The following is a 26,693-nucleotide window of genomic DNA, read 5'->3' as shown; positions in this document are numbered from 1 at the left end:
TAAGTATTCAGACCCTTTGCTATGAATCTCGAAATTGAGCTCAGGTACATCCTGTTTCCATTGATCATCCTTGAGATGTTTCTACAACTTGGAATCCACCTGTGGTAAATTCAATTGATTGGACATGATTTGGAAAGGCACCCATCAGTCTATATAAGGTCCCACAGTTGGCAGTGCATGTCAGAGCAAAGGAGGCCCGTGATATGCGCTTTTGAACACCTGAGTAAGCTCCACTCATTGCACTGGCGCCGTCGAAGCCTTGACCACGGCATTTCTCACTGATATCCCCTTATACTTTCAATCAGTTGAATTTTGTATTTTTCAAGGCCTGAGGCCCAAGAAACAATGAACTCTCAATGTTGGTTAAATTCAATTGAAACTCGACCCAGGTAGTGCACCATCAACTATTGTCTACTACTACCACCAATACAGCATCTCCGTTTACATAGCAGATCCACCCTATCTCAGTAACTGGATAGAGGTCTGGACTGCTAGCCCAGGAAACGGTCATATATGGTAATTACCATGACAGATAGCTTAACACCAAGGAGGATGAATAGGCAACACATGGTGTGTCTTACTGTAATAAAATCAAGACAGTCTTAATTCCCTAAACTACAACTAGAAATGTCCTTATACTTGTTTTAAGCTCTCGGGTGAGGGAATGAGATGCAGACCCCTTATTGTAGTTGTCACAGACAGGATTTGAACCCTGGTTCCTCACAGGAGAAACATACATCTTGACCATTAGACCAAGAGGCAATTCCCCCACGAGATTATAAATCCAATTTATGTCTGCTACATAAACCAGGGATGTGAATGAATGCCAGATGAATTGAGTGCCTTCTAAGTGCCTGAGCAAACCAGTGTGATGGTATCTGTCAAGGTAGCACATTTCTGTTATACAGTGAGGTCCGTGGCAAAACAGGAGAAGAAGTAAACTATTTGTATTTATTTTATTTAACCTGTATTTAACTAGGCAAGTCTAACGAGGAAATACAACAGAACACATAATCATCCATGTCTGTTGCTTGGGAAGGTCTGATGTTTTTCCGAGTCACACATGCCTAGATCTCAGCGGTGCTGTAAGCCAAGGCAATGCAAAGTCATGATGATGATGATGCAACAATAAAGGACCAGTGCAGTCAAAAATGTGATTTTCCTATGATATATATATATTTATTTCCACCTATGTGGTTTGAATAACACTGTGAGAATGATCATATAATTTTAGTGTAAGAGCTGTTCGAAAAGATAGAGTTTGGGATAGAGTTTTTGCCTGCCTCGTGATAATTCCTTAATAGAACAATACAAACAAGAGTTCAAAACCTCTGCCAATAACAGCTTGTTTTCAGTTTCCCCCTCCCCACTTAGCCCACTCCAAGACAGTCCCAGCAAAACTAGTAGTGTGGCTCCTGGCTCCTTCAAGAAGTCCAGTTTATATTCATAACATCTTGACGTTAATCTCAACCTGAAAGTCTTCCTTTGTGGTGTATTTCAGAGGATGTGGCAGACAGAATCCCTGAGATCCAAGTTTCAACATTTTATTAAAAACAGAATCCATATGGCATCATTTGGCTCAATCCTTCCTATATTCTATAAAAGGCATGCAAGTAAGATTAAAATCAGCAAGTAAGATTAAAATCAGCAAGTAAGCAAAATGTCATACATCTTCAAGAAACAAACATCTAACATAAATGAACACATTATCTTTATTCTGAAAGCAACCTTGTTATTGCAGTGTGAAAAGGCTTCTCCTTTTTTAATTAGTAAGGCTATTGTTCAACCAAAAGGCACATACACCACAAGTAAAGTTTATGTAGGCTACATCACAGATTGATCATACCTGTTGGCAGGTAGACTAGCAGTTAGAATGTTGGTCCAGTAACCAAAAGGTCGCCAGTTTGAAAGCCCCGAGCCTACAAAGTGAAAAGTCTGTTGATGTGCCCTTGAGCAAGGCACTTAACCGTAATTTGCTCCAGGGGTTCTATACTACTATGGCTGACAACAACACATTTTACTGCACTTATCATGTGTATGTTGCAATAAAAAAAAATGCAACAAACAGGATTGCAAACTTCATGTGACTGTGCTCAGTAATTACACTCGTTTCTAAATTAAACAAACCGAAAAATCTTTCTGGATGTATACTTCCACATATACATGCTTACCTCCACCGCTCCTGTAGCAGAGGTATGGAAAGCGCCACACGTTCCCAAGTCCCACCGCGTACCCCACTGACGCGAGGACGAACTCAAGGCGGCGACCCCAGGTGGCCCTTTCTGCTGTCGCGTGCCCCACTTTCTTTGATAACATAGCATTCACGTTTAAGGGTGCTTTCGAGGCAATATCAGTCTCCTCTTTGTAGACTCCCTTGGTGGTGGATGATGTCTTTTCGGACCCCACTCCCATTGTAAAAGTGTAATAGTCTTGACTCTCACCAACAATTTCAATTAAGTTATGGGCTACTATGCCACTTACTAACAGATAACAGTCGAAGTTTCAGCTTAATCAATAGGCTAAATGTGACGAGAACCTTTATAATAGAATAAATCAGTAGGATAATACTGAATATTATGAACAAAGCCTATAGCAGGAAATATATAATAGGCGCACGAGTAAAATGTCTAAACCAAATAGGCTACAGACAATCTGGACAACTCAATTCCCTTATGAAACACAATTATATTGGTATACTAGCTTTAGCCTACAACGTGCGCTATCTTACTGTAGGCATCAGATGATACCTCATTCGACGACTGCCTGACATATCACAACTAATGCCCCGATTTACCATCAATTCACATGCAGGATAATATGCACTAAACTCCCGGTAACCTACCCGTTCTTATTATACCTCAATGAACCCACCGAAACATTGACCTAAAAATGTTCATTCTACCTGCTTATGTACTGTCATAAAAAAAAATCGGGAACCCGCCCCTACGTGCCGTAGTTTCCTAGCGATGCCCTTGTTGTGGGGTTTCCACTAGTTACCACAGCCACAAACTACAAATTGGCAGTCAATATGAATGAACACAAAAATGGTCTTAATTTAAGGTTAGGGTTAGGCATAAAGTTAGCAGTGTGGTTAAGGTTAATATTTGGTTTGAGTCGAGTGTGACGCAATTATGTATATAATCCCTGGATTGCCGATGCTATGTATTGGCCATTGACAGGCTCTGAAGCCACCGGTCGGCCATGTTGGCTCTACCCTGTAGGCGCAGTCCTCCTAAGAATGAATGAAATTCCACAGTATTTCAATTAAGTGTCACATGTATTTACAAAATTATATTCAGTTTTTATTTTGTTGTAGTGGGGACGACCGTAACATTAGTAGTCTCTAATAATTATACTTTAGGGGAAAGGTTTTTATCTATTTTTTCAGGTTTTATTTTTATGTTTAGCTCACATTATATAATTTAAAAGTATGCATTAAGGGGTCTTTAATATAATAAAACGTGGCAGAAACGAATTGAGACATTAATAAATGCATTTCTATAGCTCCAAAATGTGTTTTACGACAGTGAGGGAGTGCCAAGATGGAGGCGCAGGGGCTTCAAAACAGTGCCCCATATATCATCAAGTGTAAATATAAATCATTGGTGCGATGTCTGACGTCACTGTTTTAAAGGCTGCGTTCATACAGGCAGACCCATTTTTTTTCACTAATTGGTCTTTTAACAAATAAGATAATCTCTAAAAAGCGCAGACGTGAAAAGATTGCATGTGTTTGGTCAAAAGACCAATTAGGGGAAAAAAATATCAGAATTGGGCTGCCTGTGTAAACACTCAAATCAAACCTTTTTAGTTGATTATCTTTCATTATCACTTGACTTGTAAAGGATTTAGATGCGATTCTTAATAATTTTATTTGGAGGAACAAGCCTCAATATCTAAGGAAATCAATTATCAGTAGTGCCCAGAAACAAAGAGATCTTGTGGTTTTAGATTTCAATATAGGGTGAGTTCAGAAAGAGTGGGACATATAAACTGGGAGAGTTTAAACGCCCACAACATTAGAAATCCACTTTTTCGAGTTGAAAGATGGCCAGAGCTTACCCATGATGTTGCACAATGATGTAAGTCAATAAGTTAGCGTTTTAGTCAAAGTATGATATATTTGGGCTTAAAGTGGCAAAACCGAACTACCTGCTTCATGCAAAATTGTGCCAATGATGTGTCTTATGAAATTACGTATAAATAATTTTTCGCCTATGTTTAATTGAAGGCTGGGTTTTATTTGATTGGTACCACCCACCAGTATGGCTTTGTTTATTAATCAGAAACATATGCAAAGTTTGAGTCGCTGCTGAGCAATATTAAAGTCCGCCACAGCGGACACGTCATAATACCTATAAAACTTTTACAGATGCACAATCGAGAGCATCCTGTCAGGCTGTATCACCGCCTGGTACGGCAACTGCTCCGCCCACAACCGTAGGCTCTCCAGAGGATAGTGAGGTCTGCACAACACATCACCGAGGGCAAACTGCCTGCCCTCCAGGACACCTACACTACCCGGTGTCACAGAAAGGCCAAAAAGATCATCAAGGACAACAACCACCCGAGCCACTGCCTGTTCACTCCGCTATCATCCAGAAGGCGAGGTCAGTACAGGTGCATCAACGCTGGGACCGAGAGACTGAAAAACAGCTTATATCTCAAGGCCATCAGACTGTTAAACAGCCATCACTAACATTGAGTGGCTGCTGCCAACATACTGACTCAAATATCTAGCCACTTTAATAATTAAACATTGGATGTAATAAATGTATCACTGGCCACTTTAAACAATGCCACTTTATATAATGTTTACATACCCTACATTACTCATCTCCTATGTATATACTGTACTCTATCTAGAGGAATAAATGCATTAAAAAATGAACGGACAAATAATTTACTTGAATGGGGACTCCTGTTCTATTCATTCTATTTCTATGCCTTTAATCCTATCTGATAGGCGAAATCCAGATATACTGAACAAAAATATAAACGCAACATGTAAAGTGTTGGTCCCATGTTTCATGAACTGAAATAAAATATCCCAGAAATGTACTTTATGCATAAAAAGCTTATTTTTCTCAAATGTTTACATCCCTGTTAGTGAGCATTTCTCCTTTGCCAAGATAATCCATCCACCAGGCAGGTGTGGCATATCAAGAAGCTGATTAAACAGCATGATCATTACACAGTTGCACCTTATGCCGGGGATAATAAAATAACACTTTAAAATGTGCAGTTTGTCACACAACACAATACCACAGATATCTCAAGTTTTGAGGGAGTGTGCAATTGGCATGCTGACTGCAGGAATGTCCACCAGAGCTGTTGCCAAATAATTGAATGTTCGTTTCTCTATGTTGTTTTAGAGAATTTGGCAGTGCATCCAACCTGCCTCACAACCACAGCCCCAGGATCTCCACATCCAGCTTCTTCACCTCCGGGATCGTCTGAGAGGGAGCTGAGGCATATTTCTGTCTGTAATAAAGCTCTTTTGTGGGGGAAAAAACTCATTCTGATTGGCTGGGCCTGGTTCCCAAGTGTGTGGGACTAGGCCCACCTATGGCTGCGCCCTTGCCCAGTCATGAAATCCAGAGATTAGGGCCTAACTTAAGATAACTTATGAAAAGCTGGGCGCAGGTATACTGCTGGTCAAAAGTTTTAGAACACCTACTCTTTCAAGGGGTTTTCTATGTTTGTACTATTTTCGACATTGTATGAAATAACACATATGGAATCATGTAGAGACTTGCTTGGGTTGAGGGAATGCCAAGAGTGTGCAAAGCTGTCATCAAAGCAAAGGGTGGCTATTTGAAATATATTTTGATTTGTTTAACACTTTTTTTTGGTTACTACATAATTCTATATGTGTTATTTCATAGTTGTGATGTCTTCACTATCATTTCTACAATGTAGAAAATATAAAAAATAAAGAGAACCCCTTGAATGAGTAGGTGTCCTAAAACTTTTGACAGGTATCCACTCCACCAAACCGTAGAATAGTAGCTATCCTGTGTGGAGAAATAAAGTGAGATCCCTACTTTTTGACAGTAGATGGTGCTCCCGTTTCAGTGCAGTAGTGCCTGTGGGCTCTCCAATTATTTTCTCCTGTTCCAGGTGTTGCTGTTTGATTCGTTCCGGTCTCCGTTCAGGAATTTAAACTGCATGACGTCATTTATCCTGCTAACAAAGTTAGGCTACTGCAAAACTGAGCTGGGATATTAACCTTCCGTGGAAAATGTGACGGGATTTAGCGGACAATTTCCCAAGAACTGGATTTTAAGATTTTTGGATGTGTAGAATGAAAACACCCCATTGTAACTCATGCTGGATCACGATGAGAACTTCCTGAGAAGAAAAAAAATCGACGACACACAGAAATTAGCTATATGGAGGAACTGGAAGGTGAGCGGTCTAAACTTTTTTTCCCATTAAATTGTTAATTTGCTTAGCCTACATGTGGATAACAATGTGGATTTAAAAATATATATTGTTATATATCAACAATATTTGGTGTGTAAAGGGAAGCCCAAGTTACATCCAGTAGGGGGGACGCACTATTTTCTGGACTTGGTCAATTTTCGACTAGATAGTGTTTATGTCAAATGAGAACTTGCTGCAATGTATCTGATCATCGGGACATACACAGTTACTTTCTAACTACGGCAATGACTCTGCCATCAAAGTTCAGCTGATTATGTTGACTTATACTATGTATTCTACTGCGAGTCCAATTCACTACCCACTTTATATTTGTAAATATAGTCAATTATTACTGTGCATACTTACTTGTTATTTTGTACTTTTCTGTTATTGATTAATGTAGGCTACTGCATTGTTGAGGGAGCTAGAATTTTGCTGCACGTTTTATACCTGCTGTAAACTGTTGAAATATGAAGAAATAAGATTTTACTCAAACTTGAATTTAGCTTCTTGGATTCATTGGGCTTGTTTGAGTGGTAAAGCTGAAGCAACCAATCCTTTACATATACACTAGAATTAATGATGGGGGCGCTGTGTTGAAGCCACCTTGCCTCCACTTTGGCACTCCCCCACCATTGTAAAACATATTTTGGAATCTATAGAAATCCATTTATTAATATCTACATTTGTTTTTGCCACATTTATTCTATTAGACACCATAATGCATACTTTTAAATGATATTATGTGAGCTAAAAAATACAAAATATGTAAACATTTTACTTTAAAGTAAAAAAAATTGAGATTACTAATGTTACTGTCAACAACAAAAACTTAAATTAATGTAATTTGTCCTTGAAGCATTTAATTGAAATACTGTATAATTCCTATGGAGTACTGCTCCTACTGGGGAGTGCCATTATTGCCAACCGGTGGCTTCAAAGTATCTCAATGGCCAATACATGTTTTATATACCTAATTGGAAGCAACCTACTTCAGATGAAAGTCGAGGAGTGGAGTTGAGGTAGGTACATCTGTGACTGCCGAAAGTCGGACACTGATTGGTTTATCAACAGCAAGGCTCAGTGCAACATGGCAGTGTTGCCATTGTTGATTAATCTTTTCTTTGTAATTTTGAAATGTCTCCAAACACTATAAATATGTGTGTACATTGTACTATCAATTAGGGAGAGAGGGACTCAAATATCAATCATTTGTACACTGTATACATTGCGGCAAAGTTGCTTCCTGTTTCAGTCACGTCCTGTTCGCGTGGGTCAAACAAAAACACTTGAATGATTGGTTGACAGTTATTGCCTCCCACAATGCAGGTGATGGCTGCAAATTGCAGCTGGTGAGGGGCAACTGCAGAAAATTGCAGTCGACTTCATGACCATTGATCACATGGTTGTTATAAAGTTCATGCAGTCGACAATATTTATCCCCATAATGCAACATACTTTGAAAGGTCACCGACTTGACAAAAGTGAGCTGCTCGAACACGCCCACTCATTTCTAAATCCCCCAGTTTTCACACCATATTCTTTGCATAGAGCTTGCTAGGGGTGTATTCATTACATAAACATTTTTAAGAAGCAAACAGAGGAAACAGGGAGGGACTTACCTGAATTTGTCCAATAAAAACTCTTGTTTGCGTTTTACATTTGGAGTAGGTCCCGTGTGGCTCGGTTGGTAGAGCATGGCACTTGCAACGCCAGGGTTGTGGGTTTGATTCCCATGGGGGACCAGTATGAAAAAGTATGACAATGTATGCACTCACAACCCTGGCGTTGCAAGCGCCATTGTAAGTCGCTCTGGATAAGAGCATCTGCTAAATTCGATAAAAAAATAAATAAAACACTTTTTATGGCTACAGGGGCAGTATTGAGTAGCTTGGATGAAAAGGTGCCCATTGTAAATGGCCAGATCCTCAGTCTCAGTTGCTAATGTATGCATATTATTATTAGTATTGGATAGAAAACACTCTAAAGTTTCCAAAACTGTCAAAATATTGTCTGTGAGTATAACAGAACTGATATTGCAGGCGAAACCCTGAGGAAAATCAAAGCAGGAAGTGGCTTCTATTTTGAAAACTCCATGTTCCATAGCCTCCCTTTGCTCCATTTAAAGGCATATGAACCAGATTCCTTTTCCTATCACTTCCTCAAGGTGTCAACAGTCTTCAGACATAGTTTCAGGCTTTTATTTTGAAAAATGAGCCAGAACGATAACATCGCGTCAAGTGGTCACGTGAGTTTTGCTCGCGCAACAGAGTTTGGATAGGTATTGCTTTTCCCTCACCTACTGTGAAAGACATTTGCGGTTGATATATTATCGATTATATATTATAAAAACAACCTGAGGATTGATTATAAAAAACGTTTGACATGTTTCTGTGGACATTATGGAAACTATTTGGAATTTGTCTGCGTTGTCGTGTCTGCTCTTTCCTGTGGATTTCTGAACATAATGCGACAAACAGACAGAGGTATTTTGGATCTAAAAATAATCTTTATGGAACAAAAGGAACATTTGTTGTGTAACTGGGAGTCTCGTGAGTGAAAACATCCGAAGCTCATCAAAGGTAAACAATTAATTTGATTGCTTTTCTGATTTTCGTGACCGAGCTACCTGATGCTAAGTGTACTTAATGTTTTATCGTGCGATTGATAAACTTACACAAACGCTTGGATTGCTTTCGCTGTAAAGCATATTTACATGATTTACACGTGGATTAACAAAATACTAAACTGTGTTTTCCTATATTGCACTTGTGATTTCATGAATATAAATATTTATAGTAATATTTATTGTATGTAGCGCTATGCTATTCAGCGGTTGTTGATGACACAGCCATAACAAGTTTTAATGCGTAAACGGTTTCTGTTGCAAAATGTTTTGCAACAGATGAAGCTTTGCAACAGAATATGTGTAATGATTTCATCCCAGCTTGTAGTCCTAAAAACCGGAAACGAGTTACTCCTGGTTCGTTCAGCCAATCCTATGGGGGAAATTAATGAGGTCTGAGGTTAACACAGGCTTAGGAGATCTCTTCAGTAAGTTAACATTACCTTTATGAAGCCTTTATGTGCTTGTTTTGTTTACATAAATGCTTTTTTAAATACATTTTACTTCAGCTGATGATGATTATCTCCTAAAACAAAACGTATAAGATCTCCTAAGCCTGTGTTTACCACAGACCTTATTTTCGGCGTTTATCCCCCCAAAATTGATTAATTTCCCCATAAGCTTTGGCCAGCGAGCCATGGCGGAGTTAGTGCCTACAAAAAGACGGCATTACTATTGCTCTCTATTGGAATGGAAGCGTTGTGAGTGCAGGCTTTTGTGAGAACAAAACTTTGGGAAAAGCTCAATTAAATATCTTGTTTAAGAATGATACGCAGGCTTGTCTGAAAGTTTTCCTTGTTACTTGAGAATCACTTATAGCCTTAACTTTATAATGTAAACAGCCTGTGTCACCCTATGTTCTACAAAAACAGTAGCGGAGTTTCTCAACTCCACGATGTACATCACATCAATGGAGGTGAGGTGCGACGAGTCTGGGCGAACTGTACACCCAACTACATCGAGTCGCTGTCAGACGATTCTTAAACTCTTTCCGTGTACCAACGTTTGTCCAGTGTAAAGGCACGCCTTTGTTTGTTTAATGAAATTTGTGGTTTTTGATAAAAGTATAATTTTCTGAACCTCTGCCAAGGTTCCATTTTTGGGATCTCTGTCAAATCCAACTGACAACTCTAACAATCAGGGCAAGCACAGGTACAAGTATCAATCAATCAATCAAATGTATTTATAAAGCCCTTTTTACATCTGCAGATGTCACAAAATGCTATACAGAAACCCAGCCTAAAACCCCAAACAGCAAGCAATGCAGATGTAGAAGCATGGTGGCTAGGAAAATCTCCCTAAAACGGCAGGAACCTAGGAAGAAACCTAGAGAGGAACCAGGCTCTGAAGGGTGGCCAGTCCTCTTCTGGCTGTGCCGGTTGGAGATTATTAGAGTAAATGGCCATTAAGGCCAGATTGTTATCAAGATGTTCAAACATTCATAGATGAACAGCAGGGTCAAAGAATCACTGTGGTTGTAGAGGGTGCAACAGGTCAGTACCTCAGGAGTAAATATCAGTTTGCTTTTTATAGCTGAGCATTGAGAGTTCGAGACAGCAGGTGCGGTAAAGAGTCGAAAACAGCCGGTTCGGGACAAGGTAGCATGTCCGGTGAACAGGTCAGGGTTCCCTAGCCGCAGGCAGAACAGTTGAAATTGGAGTCGCTGCACGACCAAGTGGACTGGGGACAGCCAGGAGTCATCAGGCCAGGTATTCCTGAGGCATAATCCTAGGGAGCATACTTAAATTCATACAGGACACCAAAGAAGACAGGAGAATTACACCAGATGTAACAGACTAATAACCCTTGCCCCCCGGGACATAGAGTATTGCAGCATAGATACTGGAGACTGAGACGGGTGGTTCAGGAGACATTGGCCCTGTCCGACGATACCCCCGGACAAGGCCAACCGGGCAGGATATAACTCCACCCACTTTTCCAAGCACAGCTCCCACACCACTAGAGGGATATCAACAGACCACCAATCTCCTCCACCGCACAAGCTCAAGGGGGCGCAAAACCGTCTGTAACTCAACCCACTCAAGTGACACACCCCTCCTAGGGATGGCATGGTAGAGCACTAGTAAGCCAGTAACCCGTAATCGGGTCAGAGGCAGAGAATCCCAGTGGAGAGAAGGGAGCCGGCCAGGCAGAGACGGCAAGGGCAGTTCGTCGCTCATGTGCCTTGCCGTTCACCTTCGCTACCCTGGGCCAGACTACACTCAATCGTAGGACCTACTGAAGATATTAGTCTTCAGTAAAGACTACAAGTGGTAGTGCCAGCTTGAAGTCGTAACTTCCTACTCCATTGGAAAACAATGGGTTATGGGGCATAGTTTGACAGATCACATAAAATGAATCCCAAACTACGGATTTCAGCAAACAAAGAAATGCACGCTTTTAAATAGGACAGACATGGGTACACGGTAAGCGTTTTAAGAATTCACATTTTTGCAAGTATCGACTGACTGCGACACGATGTAGTCGGAGGTACAGTTCGCCCACACTCTTCAATTCCACTCCATTGATGTGATGTACAGTGCCTGCAGAAAGTATACATACATCTTGACTTATTCCACATTTTGTTGTTACTACCTACATTTTTTTTTTAAACAAGTAAAACATTTATTCTCACATCTACAGACAATACCTCATAATGAGAAAGTGAAAACTTATTTTAAGAAATGTATTGAAAATGAAATACAGAAATATCTAATTTGCATAAGATTTCACGCCCTTGAATATACAAGTTAGAATAACCTTTGGCAGCAATTACAGCTGTGAGCATTTTGCACATTATAAAAACAAAAAATATTACATTTCTGTCAAGTTGGTTGTTGATCCTTGCCGTAGACATTGAAGCAGATTTAAGTCAAAACTGTAACTAGGCCACTCAGGAACAGCAACTCCAGTGTACATTTGTCATCGAGTTTTAGGTTATTGTCCTGCTGGAAGGTGAATTTGCATGTGCTTAGCTCTATTCCATTACTTTTTAGCCTAAATAACTGTAGTCATTGCCGATGACAAGCATACCCATAACATGATGCAACCACCACCATGGTTGAAAATATGAAGAGTGGTGCGCCGTGATGTGTTGCGTTGGATTTGTCCCAAACACAATACTTTGTCTAAAGGACATAAAGTACATTTCTTTGCCACATTTTTTTGCAGTTTTACTTCAACGCTTTATTAAAATCAGGATGCATGTTTTGGAATATTTTTATTCTCTGCAGCAGGGTTCCCCAATTTTGTGGTAGTACTTGGCCCCCCAAGTTTTCATATTTTTTATTTATTTATTATTTTGGGGGGACATAAGACTGTAAAAACACCAGGAAATCAGCTCCAAGTGATTTTAATTTAGGGATTCTGTTCCCAAGTATTCCCACGTATAAGAGAGAGACGTGATCGTAAACAAATGTAAGACATTTTAAAATAAATGCCAAATATTATAAATGTTTGGACTTCTTGCAGTCAATTTCCAGTCTACAAATGATTTGTAATTGTGTTCCAGCCCCCTGACCATCCGCTCAAGAAAAAAATAGACCCATGGTTGAATCTAGTTGATGATCATTTAGGTTAGTATTGTGGAGTATTGTGGAGTAACTACAATGTTGTTGATCCATTATCAGATTTCTCCTATCAAGCCATTAAACTATTTTAAATGTTTTAAAGTCACCATTGGCCTCATGGTGAAATCCCTGAACTGTTTCCTTCCTCTCCGGCAACTGAGTTGGGAAGGACACCAGTATCTTCATAGTGACTGGGTGTATTGATACACCATCCAAAGTGTAATTAATAAGTTCACCATGCTCAAAGGGATATTCAATGTATGCGTTTTTATTTTTACCCATATACCAATAGGGGCCCTTCTTTGCAAGGCATTGGAAAACCTCCCTGGCCTTTGTTATTGAAATTCACTGCTTGAATGAGGGACCATACAGCTTAATTGTATGCTTGGGGTACAGAGAAGAGGTAGTCATACAAAAAATCATGTTAAACATTATTATTGCACAAAGAGTGAGTCCAGGCAACTTTTTATGACTTGTTAAGCAAATGTTTACTCCTGAACTTATTTAGGCTTGCCATAGCAAAGGGGTTGAATACTTATTGACTCGACATTTCAGCTTTGTAAAAAAAAATCTAAAATCATCATTCCACTTTGACGTTATGGGGTTGTGTGTGTGTGTGTGTAGGCAGGTCAGTGACACAATCAACATTTAATCAATTTTAAATTCAGTCTAACACAACAAAATGTGGAAAGAGTCAAGTGCTGTGAATACTTTCTGGAGGCACTGTACATTGTGGATTAGAAAAACACAGCAAAAAAAAAAAAACAGTACCCCTATAACCATGGTATTTGCAATTACTCAGAATTGCAGATATTTCCCTATCTTCTTATTTCCTTAAGAAAAATGTGACTATGCAAAAAGAGTAGATAAAATGTTATTTGTCACATGCTTCGTAAACAACAGGTGTGGACTAAGTGAGATGCTTACTTACAGGCCCTTCCCAACAATGCAGAGAAAAATAATAGCATGATAAATAAATACACAATGAGTACCGATAGCTTGGCTATGAACACGGGTACGAGTCGATGTGCAAGGGTACGAGGTTATTGAGGGTGGTATGTACAGTTGAAGTCAGAAGTTTACATACACCTTAGCCAAATACATTTAAACTCAGTTTTTCACAATTCCTGACATTATAATCCTAGTAAAAATTCCCTGTCTTATATCAGTTAGGATTAGAGGTCGACCGATTAATCGGAATGGCCGATTTTAATTAGGTCCGATTTCAAGTTTTCATAACAATCGGAAATCTGTATTTTTGGGTGCCAATTTTGCCGTTTTATTTATTATTTATTTGTATACCTTTTTATTTAACTAGGCAAGTCAGTTAAGAACACATTCTTATTTTCATTGACGGCCTAGGAACGGTGGGTTAACTGCCTTGTTCAGGGGCAGAACGACAGATTTTCACCTTGTCAGCTCGGGGGATCCAATCTTGCAACCTTACAGTTAACTAGTCCAAAGCTATAACCAGCTACCTCTCGTTGCACTCCACAAGGAGACTGCCTGTTACACGGATGCAGTAGAAGCCAAGGTAAGTTGATAGCTAGCATTAAACTTATCTTATAAAAAACAATCATAATCACTAGTTATAACTACACATGGTTGATGATACTACTAGTTTATCTAGCGTGTCCTGCATTGCATATAATCAATGCAACGCTGGGGGAGGATTTAACAAAAGCGCATTTGCGAAAAAAAGCACAATCGTTGGTCGGCTGTAAGTAACCATAAACACCAATGCCTTTCTTAAAATCAATACACAAAGTACATATTTAGCTAAAAGAAATCCAGGTTAGCAGGCAATATTAACCAGGTGAAATTGTTCTTCTTGCGTTCATTGCACGCAGAGTCAGGGTATATGCAACAGTTTGGGCAGCCTGGCTCATTTCAAACTAATTTGCCAGAATTTTACGTAACTATGACATAACATTGAAGGTTGTGCAATAATGTAACAAGAATATTTAGACTTAGGGATGCCACTCGTTAGATAAAATACCGAACTGTTCCGTATTTCACTGAAATAATAAACTTTTTGTTTTCTAAATTATAGTTTCCGGATTCGACCATATTATTGACCAAAGCCTCGTATTTCTGTGTGTTATGTTATAATTAAGTCTATGATTTGATAGAGCAGTCTGACTGAGCGATGGTAGGCAGCAGCAGGCTCGTAAGCATTCATTCAAACAGCACTTTTGTGCGTTTTGCCAGCATCTCTTTGCAAGCACAGCGCTGTTTATGACCTCAAGCCTATCAGCCTAGTGGCTGGTGTAACCGATGTGAAATGGCTAGCTAGTTAGCGGGGTGCGCGCTAATAGCGTTTCAAACGTCACTCGCTCTGAGACTTGGTAGTTATTCCCCTACTATATTAAGTACAACCTAAAACATCTTACCTTGGAATATTGAAGACTCATGTTAAAAGGAACCACCAGCTTTCATATGTTCTCATGTTCTGAGCAAGGAACTTAAACGTTAGCTTTTTTACATGGCACATATTGCACTTTTACTTTCTTCTCCAACACTTTTTGTACATTATTTAAACCAAATTTAACATGTTTCATTATTTATTTGAGGCTAAATAGATTTTTATTGATGTATTATATTAAGCTAAAATAAGTGTTCATTCAGTATTAGTGTAATTGTCATTATTACAAATACATTTTTAAAAATCGTCCGATTAATCGGTATCGGCTTTTTTTGGTCCTCCAATTATCGGTATCGGCGTTGAAAAATCATAGTCGGTCCACCTCTAGTTAGGATCACAACTTTATTTTAAGAATGTGAACTGTCAGAATAATAGTAGTGATTTTATTTCAGCTTTTATTTCTTTCATCACATTCCCAGCGGGTCAGAAGTTTACATACACCACTCAATTAGTATTTGGTAGCATTGCCTTTTAAATTGTTTAACTTTGGTCAAACGTTTCGGGTAGCCTTCCACATGCTTCCCACAATAAGTTGGGTGAATTTTGGCCCATTACTCCTGACCAAGCTGGTGTAACTGAGTCAGGTTTGTTCATAGGCCTCCTTGCTTGCACACGCTTTTTCAGTTCTACCCACACATTTTCTATGGGATTGAGGTCAGGGCTTTGTGATGGCCACTCCAATACCTTGACTTTGTTGTCCTTAAGCCATTTTGCCTCAACTTTGGAAGTATGCTTGGGGTCTTTGTCTATTTGGAATCTTCACGGTTGGAATGGTGTTCTTCGGCTTGCAAGCCTCCCCCTTGTTCCTCCAAACATAATGATAGTCGTTATGGCCAAACAGTTCCATTTTTGTTTCATCAGACCAGAGGACATTTCTCCAAAAAGTACGATCTTTGTCTCCATGTGCAGTTGCAATTTTCTTTTTTAACCTTTTATTTAACTAGGCAAGTCAGTTAAGAACAAATTCTTATTTTCAATGACGGCCAAGGAACAGTGGGTTTAACTGCCTGTTCAGGGGCAGAATGACAGATTTGTACCTTGTCAGCTCGGAGGATTTGAACTTTCAACCTTCCGGTTACTAGCCCAACGCTCTAACCACTAGGCTACCCTGCCGCAATCTGTAGTCTGGCTTTTTTATGGTGATTTTGGAGCAGTGGCTTCTTCCTTGCTGAGCGGCCTTTCAGGTTATGTCGATATAGGACTCGTTTTACTGTGGATATACAGTGGGGCAAAAATCTATTTAGTCAGCCACCAATTGTGCAAGTTCTCCCACTTAAAAAGATGAGAGAGGCCTGTAATTTTCATCACAGGCACACTTCAACTATGACAGACAAAAAATCCAGAAAATCACATTGTAGGATTTTTTTATGAATTTATTTGCAAATTATGGTGGAAAATAAACTTTTGTTATTGACCAAATACTTATCTCAATACTTTGTTATATACCCTTTGTTGGCAATGATAGAGATCAAACGTTTTCTGTAAGTCTTCACAAGGTTTTCACACGCTGTTGCTGGTATTTTGGCCCATTCCTCCATGCAGATCTCCTCTAGAGCAGTGATGTTTTGGGGCTGTTGCTGGGCAACACGGACTTTCAACTCCCTCCAACGATTTTCACTAGATCCCCCCCGTGTGGTTCTGGGATTTTTGCTCACCGTTCTTGTGATCATTTTGACCCCACGGGGTGAGATCTTGCGTGGAGCACCAGATCGAGGGAGATTATCAGTGGTCTTGTATGTCTTCCATTTCCTAATAATTGCTCCCACAGTTGATTTCTTCAAACTAAGCTGCTTACCTATTGCAGATTCAGTCTTCCCAGCCTGGTGCAGGTCTACAATTTTGTTTCTGGTGTCCTTTGACAGTTCTTTGGTCTTGGCCATAGTGGAGTTTGGAGTGTGACTGTTTGAGGTTGTGGACAGGTGTATTTTATACTGATAACACGTTCAAACAGGTGCCATTAATACAGGTAACGAGTGGAGGACAGAGGAGCCTCTTAAAGAAGAAGTTACAGGTCTGTGAGCCAGAAATCTTGCTTGTTTGTAGGTGACCAAATACTTATTTTCCACCATAATTTGCAAATAAATTCATTAAAAATCCTACAATGTGATTTTCTGGATTTTTTGCTTCTTATTTTGTCTGTCATAGTTGAAGTGTACCTATGATGAAAATTACAGGCCTCTCTCATATTTTTAAGTGGGAGAACTTACACAATTGGTGGCTGACCAAATACTTTTTTGCCCCACTGTAGATACTTTTGTACCTGTTTCTTCCAGCATCTTCACAATGTCCTTTGCTGTTGTTCTGGGATTGATTTGCACTTTTTGCACCACAACCTAAGTGTATGTAAACTTCTGACTTCAACTGTAAATAAATACTACGTGGTCAAAAGTATGTGGACCAACCTTCAGATTAGTGAATTTGGCTATTTCAGCCACACCCGTTGCTGACAGGTGTATGAAATTGAGCACACACCCATGCAATCTCAATAGACAAACACTGGCAGTAGAATGGCCGTAAATGAAGAGCTCAGTAACTTTAAACGTGGCACCTTCATAGAATGTCACCTTTCCAACTACCGTAATTGCTGGACTATTAAGCACACCTGAATATAAACCGCACCCACTGAATTATTTAAAAATATGTATTTTGTACATAAATAAGCCGCAGGTGCCTACCGGTACATTGAAACAAATGAACTTTACACAGCCTTTAAACGAAACACGGCTTGTAAAAAAAATTAAACAGTAGCCTACCAAGAAAGTCATTGGTCACTATCTTCCTCCTCCTGTGCACTGAAACCACTGAAGTCATCTCCTTCGGTGTCGAAGTTGAATAGCCTTAGAATTGCTTCATCCGATGTTGGATCGCTGCCCCCTTCAACACGCAGCAGTCCAGCCTTTCGAAACCCGTTGATGATAGTGGATTTTTTGACAATGCTCCACGCTCAGCAGCTCTATTTCCTTTTCCAAAAGCCAGATCGATCGCCTTCAACTTGAAAGCTGCATCATATGCATTTCTCCGTGTCTTTGCCATGATGAGGGTGACAAAATGACTACCGTAATCAGAATGATGGGAAGTTTGAGCGCGCTCGATTTACGTCACATTATGTGACAGTGCTCAGTTTTTTGGCGGCATGAATCTTGTGAAAGCGGGAAAAATCCATAAATTAGCCGCGTCATTGTATAAACCGCGAGGTTCAAAGCGTGGGAAAAAAGTAGCGGCTTATAGTCCGGAAATTACGGTAGTCAGTTTGTCCAATTTCTGGCCTTGACTGGCCTGCACAAAGCCCTGACCTCAACCCCATCGAACACCTTTGGGATGAATTAGAATGCCGACTGCGAGCCAGGCCTAATCGCCTGACATCAGTGCCCGACCTCATTAATGGTATTTTGGCTGAATTCAAACAAGTACCCGCAGCAATGTTCCAACATCTAGTGTCAAGCCTTCCCAGAAGAGTGGTAGCTGTTATAGCAGCAAATGGGAGACCAAATCCATATTATTGTTCATGATTTTGGAATGAGATGTTCGACAAGCAGGTGTCCACATACTTTTGGCCATGTAGCGTAGGTAGGGGTGAAGTGACTAGGCAACAGGATAGATAATTAACAGTAGCAGCAGCGTATGTGATGAGTCAAATAGTGCAAAAATGGTCAAATAGTCCGTGTAGCTAACTATTTAAGTGTTATTGCTTGGGGGTTCAGGGGTCCTTTTGGTTCCAGACTTCATCAGTACCGCTTGCTGTGTAGTAGCAAAACAGTCTATGACTTGGTTGGCTAGAGTCTTTGACAATTTTTAAAGGCCTTCCTCTGAAACCACCTGGTATAGAATTCCTGGATGGCAGGGAGCGCTGCCCCAGTGATGTACTGTGCCGTACGCACTACCCTCTGTAGTGCCTTGAGGTCAAATGTCAAGCAGTTGCCATACCGAGCGGTGATGCAGCCAGTCAAGATGCTCTCAATGGTGCAGCTGTAGAACTTTTTGAGGATCTAAGGGCCCATGACAATTATTTTCAGCCTCCTGAGGGGAAATGGCTCATATCAACATCATGACTCACATGTATGAGCCACACCTTTGTTCAGTCAACAAAACATATTCAGAAATTCGTAGCTAATGTGATATGACTTTTATGGATGGATAGAGTATGCTTTTCCTTTAACGAAATCCTTGAACCCTACAGGTACACATGGACGCCACTGTGCGGGTTGCGGAGGAGTGATTCAAGATGCATTCAATGTGAAGGTTCTGCAAGGAACTTGGCACAATACCTGTTTTCAGTAAGTCATACTTTTAAATGTGGATTTCAGTTATATTCACGGTTTTATTTAATTGACCATTTATTGTAGGAATCACGTGCTGTTTGCACTACGCATTAGAACTGTTTTGACATTAAATAAGCAGCATTGACGTCAACAATGGACTGTTTTGCTGGTCAACATACAGCTTTTGACAATTTCAGGGATTCTTTGGGGTGAAACTGTATGCACATGTTTAGAAATGGACTTGTGGGTAGTCCTATAGAATTCTACCTGTCCTGTGAAATGTTTTATCATTTTCGGCAGGAATGTCTCTGTTCAGTGTTCAAACTATTCTACAGTAACGCAGAACTCCATTACAGTACTTATTGAAAATCTAGTCACTCAAATCCCATTTGCTGAATACCACCATTCTACTTTTTTTCTTCAAACCATTGTAATTAGAAGTTGGTACAACAAGTTAACAACTTTAAGGTGGTAGCTATTTGTTATCCTTTTGCCTTTTTAAAGGTGGAAAATAATAGACATGAGGCATTACTCGCACATGAATTTGCATGGGTCACAGGGACAGAGAATCCCCCCACCTCTCTCTCCGGCCTTGTGGACTTTGGCCCTGGCAGTTTCTCTTCGTCCTGTGGCTTAGTCATTGTCAGGATTGAGACTGTCTGGCATTCTCCGGTCACTGGCCCCCAGTGATAACCCTCTAGACTTGGGCTGAACAGAGGTCAATATGGTAGGACCTATGTACAGATGCTCAAACAAAAACAATTTTTAGCTCCCAAAGCTCTCTTTGTGAAATACGATCACTCAGGTTTTCTTTTCCCAGAAGAGAATGTATAGATATGATGATGGTGCTTCAGTTAGATAAGCAGTCCAAGAGTCATGGTCTAGATGATGATTCGCCCCACAGCGTTTTTGTGGAATGGGAAGTTGGGATTGAGGGCAGAGTCACAGCAGCTCTGTTCATATAATCCGGAGAGGGAGTGTATTTCTGACACTCACTGTGCCCATCCAGCACACAACGTGGCGTAACACGAATGAAAGAATAGAACTGATGAATAGTTGAATGGAACTGAATAAAGTAGAGCTGTTTTTCTAGAGCTCTGAATTCCCCCTGAATATAATAAATGAATTAGGAATATAGCCTAAGAGGACGCCAAATTCACGTCATATCATTTCAGTAGTCTCCATTGGGTAGAAGGGGCTTGAAATCTGTGTGTTCCTTAGCCCAAGCACTCAAATTTCAAACAAAGCTTTTCAGCAACAGTGTCCTTATATAACCCAGGATTTGGGTCTCTTTCTCTATTTATATAATGGCTCTTTTATAGAACCACGGAACCTTGTGTCAGTTCAAAAGCCAAGTCCTTGATACAGCTGTGCAATTCTCACTCTCTCGCTGTCAGTCTGTGTCTGGGCATTTCCATGTAAAAAGCACCATGAGAACTTAACATGCGAAGTTCATCCAATTTGGTGAATAATAAAAGCTAAGAGTCTATTAAGGCATATACATTGTTCAACCATTTTCCATACTAAAAATCTTGATTATGTAAAGGCTTTGATTTCTGGTCTAACATATGGAAAAGGGGTCTGAGAAAACATCTAGCAAAAAGTCAAATTTCACATTTCTCTCCCTCGTGAAAAGGGAGGATAATGGAAGTTCACAGAAGTAACAAGGTAGACCTACTAATTAGTTATTGATTTTACTGATACAATTTGGTTTATGATTTAAAATGAGTCGTTCTGTTACTAAATCGGTAACTCTCTCTCCCTCTCCCCTCTCTCTTGTTAATATCACTGACACCTACCCATGAGCCTCCTCTCTTTCCATTTACTGTAACCAGCCCTCTCACCTGCTAAGCTCTGACCGACACCGGACGTCCATGGACGCTGAGAAGTTGCAATTTGGTCAGTCCAAATCTGAACCAGGCATAGACTGTTTCACAAGTTTGTAAAGAAAAGTAGAGTATAGTACTGTACAGTGAAGAGTGGTGTATCGGTTAGTACAATACTGTAGAGTTTAGTACAGTAGAGCACACTAGAGTACTGTATATTTTACTGTACTGAACGATACTTTACTCTGCTGTGCTGTACTCTGCTGTACTGTGATGTCCAAACCTTTTAAATAGAAAAATCAGTCTCTGCGTCATTCTGTTACCGTGGAATTGCCCCTTTGTCTCTCTCTCTCTCTCCCCCTCATCCTTCTCTGTTCCTGCCCAAGACCACCTCAGTCATTTTCTATGAAATTAACACTTTAGATGGAGCATCTGCTTTGGGAAAAACTGCCATCGAGCCAGACTACCGTACTGACGCTCAGCCAAGTGTGCTGGAGTTTAGCCCTCAGCAGTCAGACCCCCTGGCCCCAAATCTGCCCATTTTCTGGTACTTTGAGATGACCAAAGTCCTGTTTTTGTAAAATGTTGTACACAAATTTCGTCCTTGGAGTACACAATTCCTTTCACTCTCCGTGTGGGACATTGTCTAACTTTAAAGCAACTACAGTAGTTTCCTTTTCCATGTTACCCCCTGCTCTGTTCTATTGTGTACACAGTCCTGCACCTCCCCCAAGTTGTGCAGCATTGTGAAAGGCTGACGTTATCCCTGTTCCAGTAAAGCTGACATTCAGGCGAATGTATAGGTAAAGACTAGACTAGACAGTGTGTGCCCCGCTGCCGCATTCCTAGACAGCGATTCAGAGTCGTGGGTCGGCTGCTCCCGACACTGCACAGAGTCCTTTGTTTTTCCCAGGGAAAACTAGATTTTGGGTTGTCCCAAAGGACTGTCCTTTATGAGTCGATGTTAGTCCTCTAAAAGAGGTGAAGCCTTCTGGCTCAAGTCATAATGATAGTACTTTCCCCTTGTTAATTGTCTGTTGGGTCCAATCATGTAACGTTGATGTGTTTGACTTGAACTTTTACTCTCTGTTCACATTGGTTGCCTTCTGAAATGAAAATGTGCTTTCACTTAGCCACTGCTCTGGCTGGTTTGCTTTGGTTTGGTTACTCATGAGTCCCTTGATAACAGCCAGACCTGCATTGACCAATACCAACCATGATTGCAATGTGTGCTATTGTGTTCTTGATATGTTGTTATTAAATCGGATCTTAGTTGGCTAACATTGACAGTTGTACATGCAGTCCATTAATACATATGCTAAAGTTTGAGAGGTTTCAGGTTAAGTTCCGTGTTATGGCATCTTGAAGTAGTGTTTCTTGTTTGCATTACTACGACTCTGCTTCCCCATAGGCCTAGTGCTTAGTGTCCGTTTTCATCATAGAAAACTTAAGTATGGACTCTAGTACACTACAACAAAAGGCATTAAAGTTGGCCTTCCACAGGTATAGTGGAATTGAGGAAATGGAATAAGTAATGTTTGCCCATTGGTGTTTGTTCATAGCATTGTTGGAGGACCAGTCCTTCCTCTCACCTGAGACAGATGTTTCTCTTCTTTTTTTTCCCTTCTTGGATAAGAAATGGCACCCGTGTTGTTTACTCTGCTGATTGAGGTGTTTGTAAGGTCAGATGGTCTAAAGACCAAAACAATGATTATTTCTTCAGGGACATGACTGTGTAATCTTCAGTTATCTGTCATCCCCTACACTGGCATTGACAAAAAACAATGTTTGTCATGAGGTATTGGGTTGTTTTGCAATGACAGGGAGGGAGGACACAGTGACTCAACAGGGACCAGCCAAGGTTACTTTGTTCAGTTTTACAGTGAAAGTTGTTTTCCCTGCAGCATACCTGGAGCCCCTGTGAGACTCGTCTGTCCAAGGCACGACATTCTTCACACTTGTCGCGTGCGTGTTTGTCAGTGTAGTTCGGCGTTGCCTTCTGTTTCTGTCTGTTTCCGTGACTGTTATAAAAACACTCATACAGTGCATGCCTAGCAAACAGACAGCCATGAGTGCACAGGCAATATGCAGGTTTACTATCACATACAGTAGGACACTACTACTGACCACAGATTGGCTAGCAGACTAAACTGTTGCTCACAGAGGAGAGTATAGAGGAGGGAAAAGACTAGTGTTTTTAAAATGCACTTCCTTTTTTTTGTCACTTGTTTAGTCTCGTTTTGTAACCGGGGCGTATTGTCTCGTCAACATTCTGTCAGAATGTTGATCTTTATCTGGACAGCCTTTCAGACCACCTCTGCTTTTCCACATAATCCCTCTGTGCACAGGAAGGCCCGGAAACCTCCTTTTCACTCTATTCCTGCTTACCTATTCTTGCTTTCATTTCTGTGTGTGGTCTGCATTTCCTCACACAATGTACCAGAAGCTATTAACCACCTCTATAAGGTTTACCCAGTAATAAACATTGTGTTAAAGAATGAACCATTGTAAAAGGGAATTGACTTTCCTAATCTCCAGGAGTGGATTGTCTCTCCAAAGGCTGATCAATTGGGATTAGCTCTACTGCAGGGTTCAGAGATCACTGTGATCCACAGACCCAGGCCAGCAGTGGGCAAAACTACAGCAAATCCCCAGACCGGCAGGTGGTTGGCATATTTGTTAACTGTTACCTCAGTGTTTGTCTGTTGCCAGTGCACCGACTGTTCTCCATATGAATATCAGTCAGTATGCAGAACTGGCAAACTCTTCTTCACAGGGAGCTGTCTGTGGAAGTGGGTTGCCAGTTTAGTGGCTTCATCTCTTTGACAGAGGTGTAGAATTGATTGTGTGCCTGACACAGCTTAACCTGGTGCCACCATTTTGCATAACCTGTGAAACTTTGGGAAGGTGCGCTCATAGCCTGAAGGTGCTCTCTCTGCAACTTCAGCATTCCTAACTCTGAACGTTTCGTGACTAAGTCCGAGCCATACTTTTCTGCCTGATTTGCCAAGTTTCACTCCAGTCAAGGATGTGGATCAATCCGCTCTTGAGTAGTGGCATGGCAGGATCATTGGTCTAATCATTGTATTAACCACAATTTAAGTTGATACCCCTTCACCGGGCTGTAGATGGTTGTCCGGGTTTCTGTCAGAAAGGTGCTGCAGAAACATCTGGAACACATTAAGATGCTGGAATGTGGCTGTGGACGGGGAGGGCAGTGTTTGGTGTTGGTTGCTGGTATTTAGTACCAGGTTAATGACCATTGTTTCCCACCGTCTACTGCTTATCGCTTCATTCTTCTCTGAAACCACATCCCTCCGGTAGACACTGTGTGTGTGTAGTCACTAGTCACCCTGTTCTCAGTGTTGCCCACCTTGTGCTGGAGCACACCAATGAGGCGTGACATGTCTCAGGAACAAGGTAGCCTACTTCTTCATCGTACCTGACGATCAGAGACGAGTACATACCGTCCTTCTAAAGAAAGGCCTGAAGCAACCGCTGCACTCCAGTGCAACATGGGAGTGGAAAGTATTATGTTCACCAGTGTAATTTCTCACACGATGAATGGCTTCTGCTGCACTGTGTCTAATGTGCCAGTTCCTCTCATTAAAGCATACTTTCACCTCCACACTCACTTTGTTGGTTGAGGTTTGGTTGAGGGAAATTTTACAGACAGGTCTGGTTAACTGTTTGGGCGTTGGTTAAACTATTTCCAATGTTACCTGACTTCGATCGCACACTAAGCATATTTGTCTTTGTCAAATGCTGTTTTCTTTCAGGGTCTTTTGCAAGGCATTTCTGCTCTAGCTTTGTGTCTTGTTTATTTGTTTCTATATGTGTATGTCAAATCTCTCAGCTCAGTCAATACGTGAACGCTCACAGACTCCTTCATTGTTTGAGAGTGGACTCTCTGCTCAATTGGAATCTTTCAGGAATCTAACACAAGCCTTTGAGATTGTCAACTTGTCTTTGAAATGATGCACCCAGGCTTTGTAGTGAGTCTCCTTTGAATGGCCTTGAAACAGATTGCTTTACGCTTGATATGGTCTCCACTGAAAGGATTTGTCTGTCCACTCTACTCCCTTCATTTCCTGCAGAGGTCATGAAGTGTGTTTTCCCATCCACAGGTGCTCGGAATGCTGTGACCACCTGACCAACTGGTACTATGAGAAGAATGGCAAGCTGTACTGCCGTAAACACTACTGGGAGAAGTTTGGGGAGCTGTGTCACGGCTGTTCTCTGCTCATGATTGGACCTGCCATGGTAAGTTGCCCCGTGTGAAATCAAGATGAACCCTGGTTGGCCCAGGATCCAGCGTATCAGATATTATGATGCAGTAGGCTTCTAGCTTGGTTCACTTGGATCTCATGGAACATGAAGAGGACAGTGTTGGCGAAGAACCGCTATTAACTGTGTGGTTCCAGCCCTGGTATGTCAGACCATATACCCCGGGTATGACAAAACATTTTATTACGTTGTTAACCAGTTTATAATAGCAATAAGGCACAAGGGGTGTGGTATATGGCCAATGTACCGTGGCTAAGGGCTGTATCCAGGCACTCCGCAATGCGTTGTGCCTAAGAACAACCCTTAGCCGTGGTATATTGGCCATATGCCACACCCCCTTGTGCCTTATTGCTTAATTATAAACTGGGTGGTTCGAGCCCTGAATGCTGATTTGGCTGACAGCCGTGGTATATCAGACCGTATACCACGGGTATGACACAGCTTTTATTTTTACTGCTCTAATTACGTTGGTATCCAGTTTATAATAGCAATAAGGCACCTCGGGGGTTTGTGGTATATGGCCAATATACCACGGCTAAGGGTTGTGTCCAGGCAATGACAAAGCTGTACATTTAATATAATATTTGAATAATAATTCACTGTCAAGGTTACCATTGTATTCAGAGGTTAGATGTGTAGGGCCATACTCAAGTAACACCAGTTCACAGTGAATCACTGTTCTTTTGATGTGAGTTCAGGGGGTTGTGGACTAATAGGATCTGTTTTTCCTCTATGTACACAAATGATGGAATGGTCAGCTTTACCCCTGTCCCCTTGCCCCTCATCTGTGTTGTAACAAACATCTCCTTGGTGATTGAGGTCAATACTTATGTACAGAAGAGGTCATGGGGGCTGGGCTATGGCTCAACAAGTAATCACCCACACAGAGCAGCCATACTTTGCATCCTGGTTGCTTTGAAAGATAGCCGACTGGACCTGAACCTTCTCTCTGAATCTGTGGAAGTTAGGTTCCCCATCACAATGTGTGTATTAGTTAGGTCCCCCATCATGGCCCTGCTCTGGTCTCTGTATAGTCTCCACAGTTCACTTCCTCCAGCACAATCTTTGGGGTGAAAACCGAGAACATGGAGTGATTTTGGAGCCAGTCCATCACCTGATTCGGTCCACTGCGGTGGAAAGGCAATGGATACTACGCACACTGCACCACCAGACCACCACACTGTTTATTGGGGATGGTTTTTGAAAGATCGACTATCTGTTATTAAGGGAAGGTTAGAATGGTTATGGTCGACTGCATTTGTCAAATCTATG

At 40.9% G+C, this 26,693-nt stretch overlaps 2 protein-coding genes across 2 annotated transcripts in view; one reads left to right on the top strand and one right to left on the bottom strand.

Moving 5' to 3' along the window:
* The window catches only part of LOC110525731 (sodium- and chloride-dependent GABA transporter ine), a 51,121-nt gene extending 48,188 nt beyond the window's left edge, over positions 1 to 2,933 (bottom strand). The window contains exon 1 of the mRNA XM_021606130.2: positions 2,172 to 2,933. Within this exon, the coding sequence (XP_021461805.1) occupies positions 2,172 to 2,412 (241 nt within the window). The 5' untranslated portion in view covers positions 2,413 to 2,933. The remainder of the gene's footprint in view (positions 1 to 2,171) is intronic.
* Positions 2,934 to 6,109: 3,176 nt separating this feature from the next.
* The window catches only part of LOC110525730 (LIM domain kinase 2), a 37,353-nt gene continuing 16,769 nt past the window's right edge, over positions 6,110 to 26,693 (top strand). Inside the window, exons 1-3 of the mRNA XM_036979875.1 lie at positions 6,110 to 6,411; positions 19,227 to 19,323; positions 25,262 to 25,397. Coding sequence (XP_036835770.1) covers positions 6,396 to 6,411; positions 19,227 to 19,323; positions 25,262 to 25,397 — 249 coding nt within the window. The 5' untranslated portion in view covers positions 6,110 to 6,395. The remainder of the gene's footprint in view (positions 6,412 to 19,226; positions 19,324 to 25,261; positions 25,398 to 26,693) is intronic.

The sequence above is a fragment of the Oncorhynchus mykiss genome, chromosome 6 (assembly GCF_013265735.2).
Source record: "Oncorhynchus mykiss isolate Arlee chromosome 6, USDA_OmykA_1.1, whole genome shotgun sequence".
NCBI lineage: Eukaryota > Metazoa > Chordata > Actinopteri > Salmoniformes > Salmonidae > Oncorhynchus > Oncorhynchus mykiss.
Note: the sequence above shows the minus strand (reverse complement) of the source record. Positions and strands in the feature narration are given on the sequence as shown.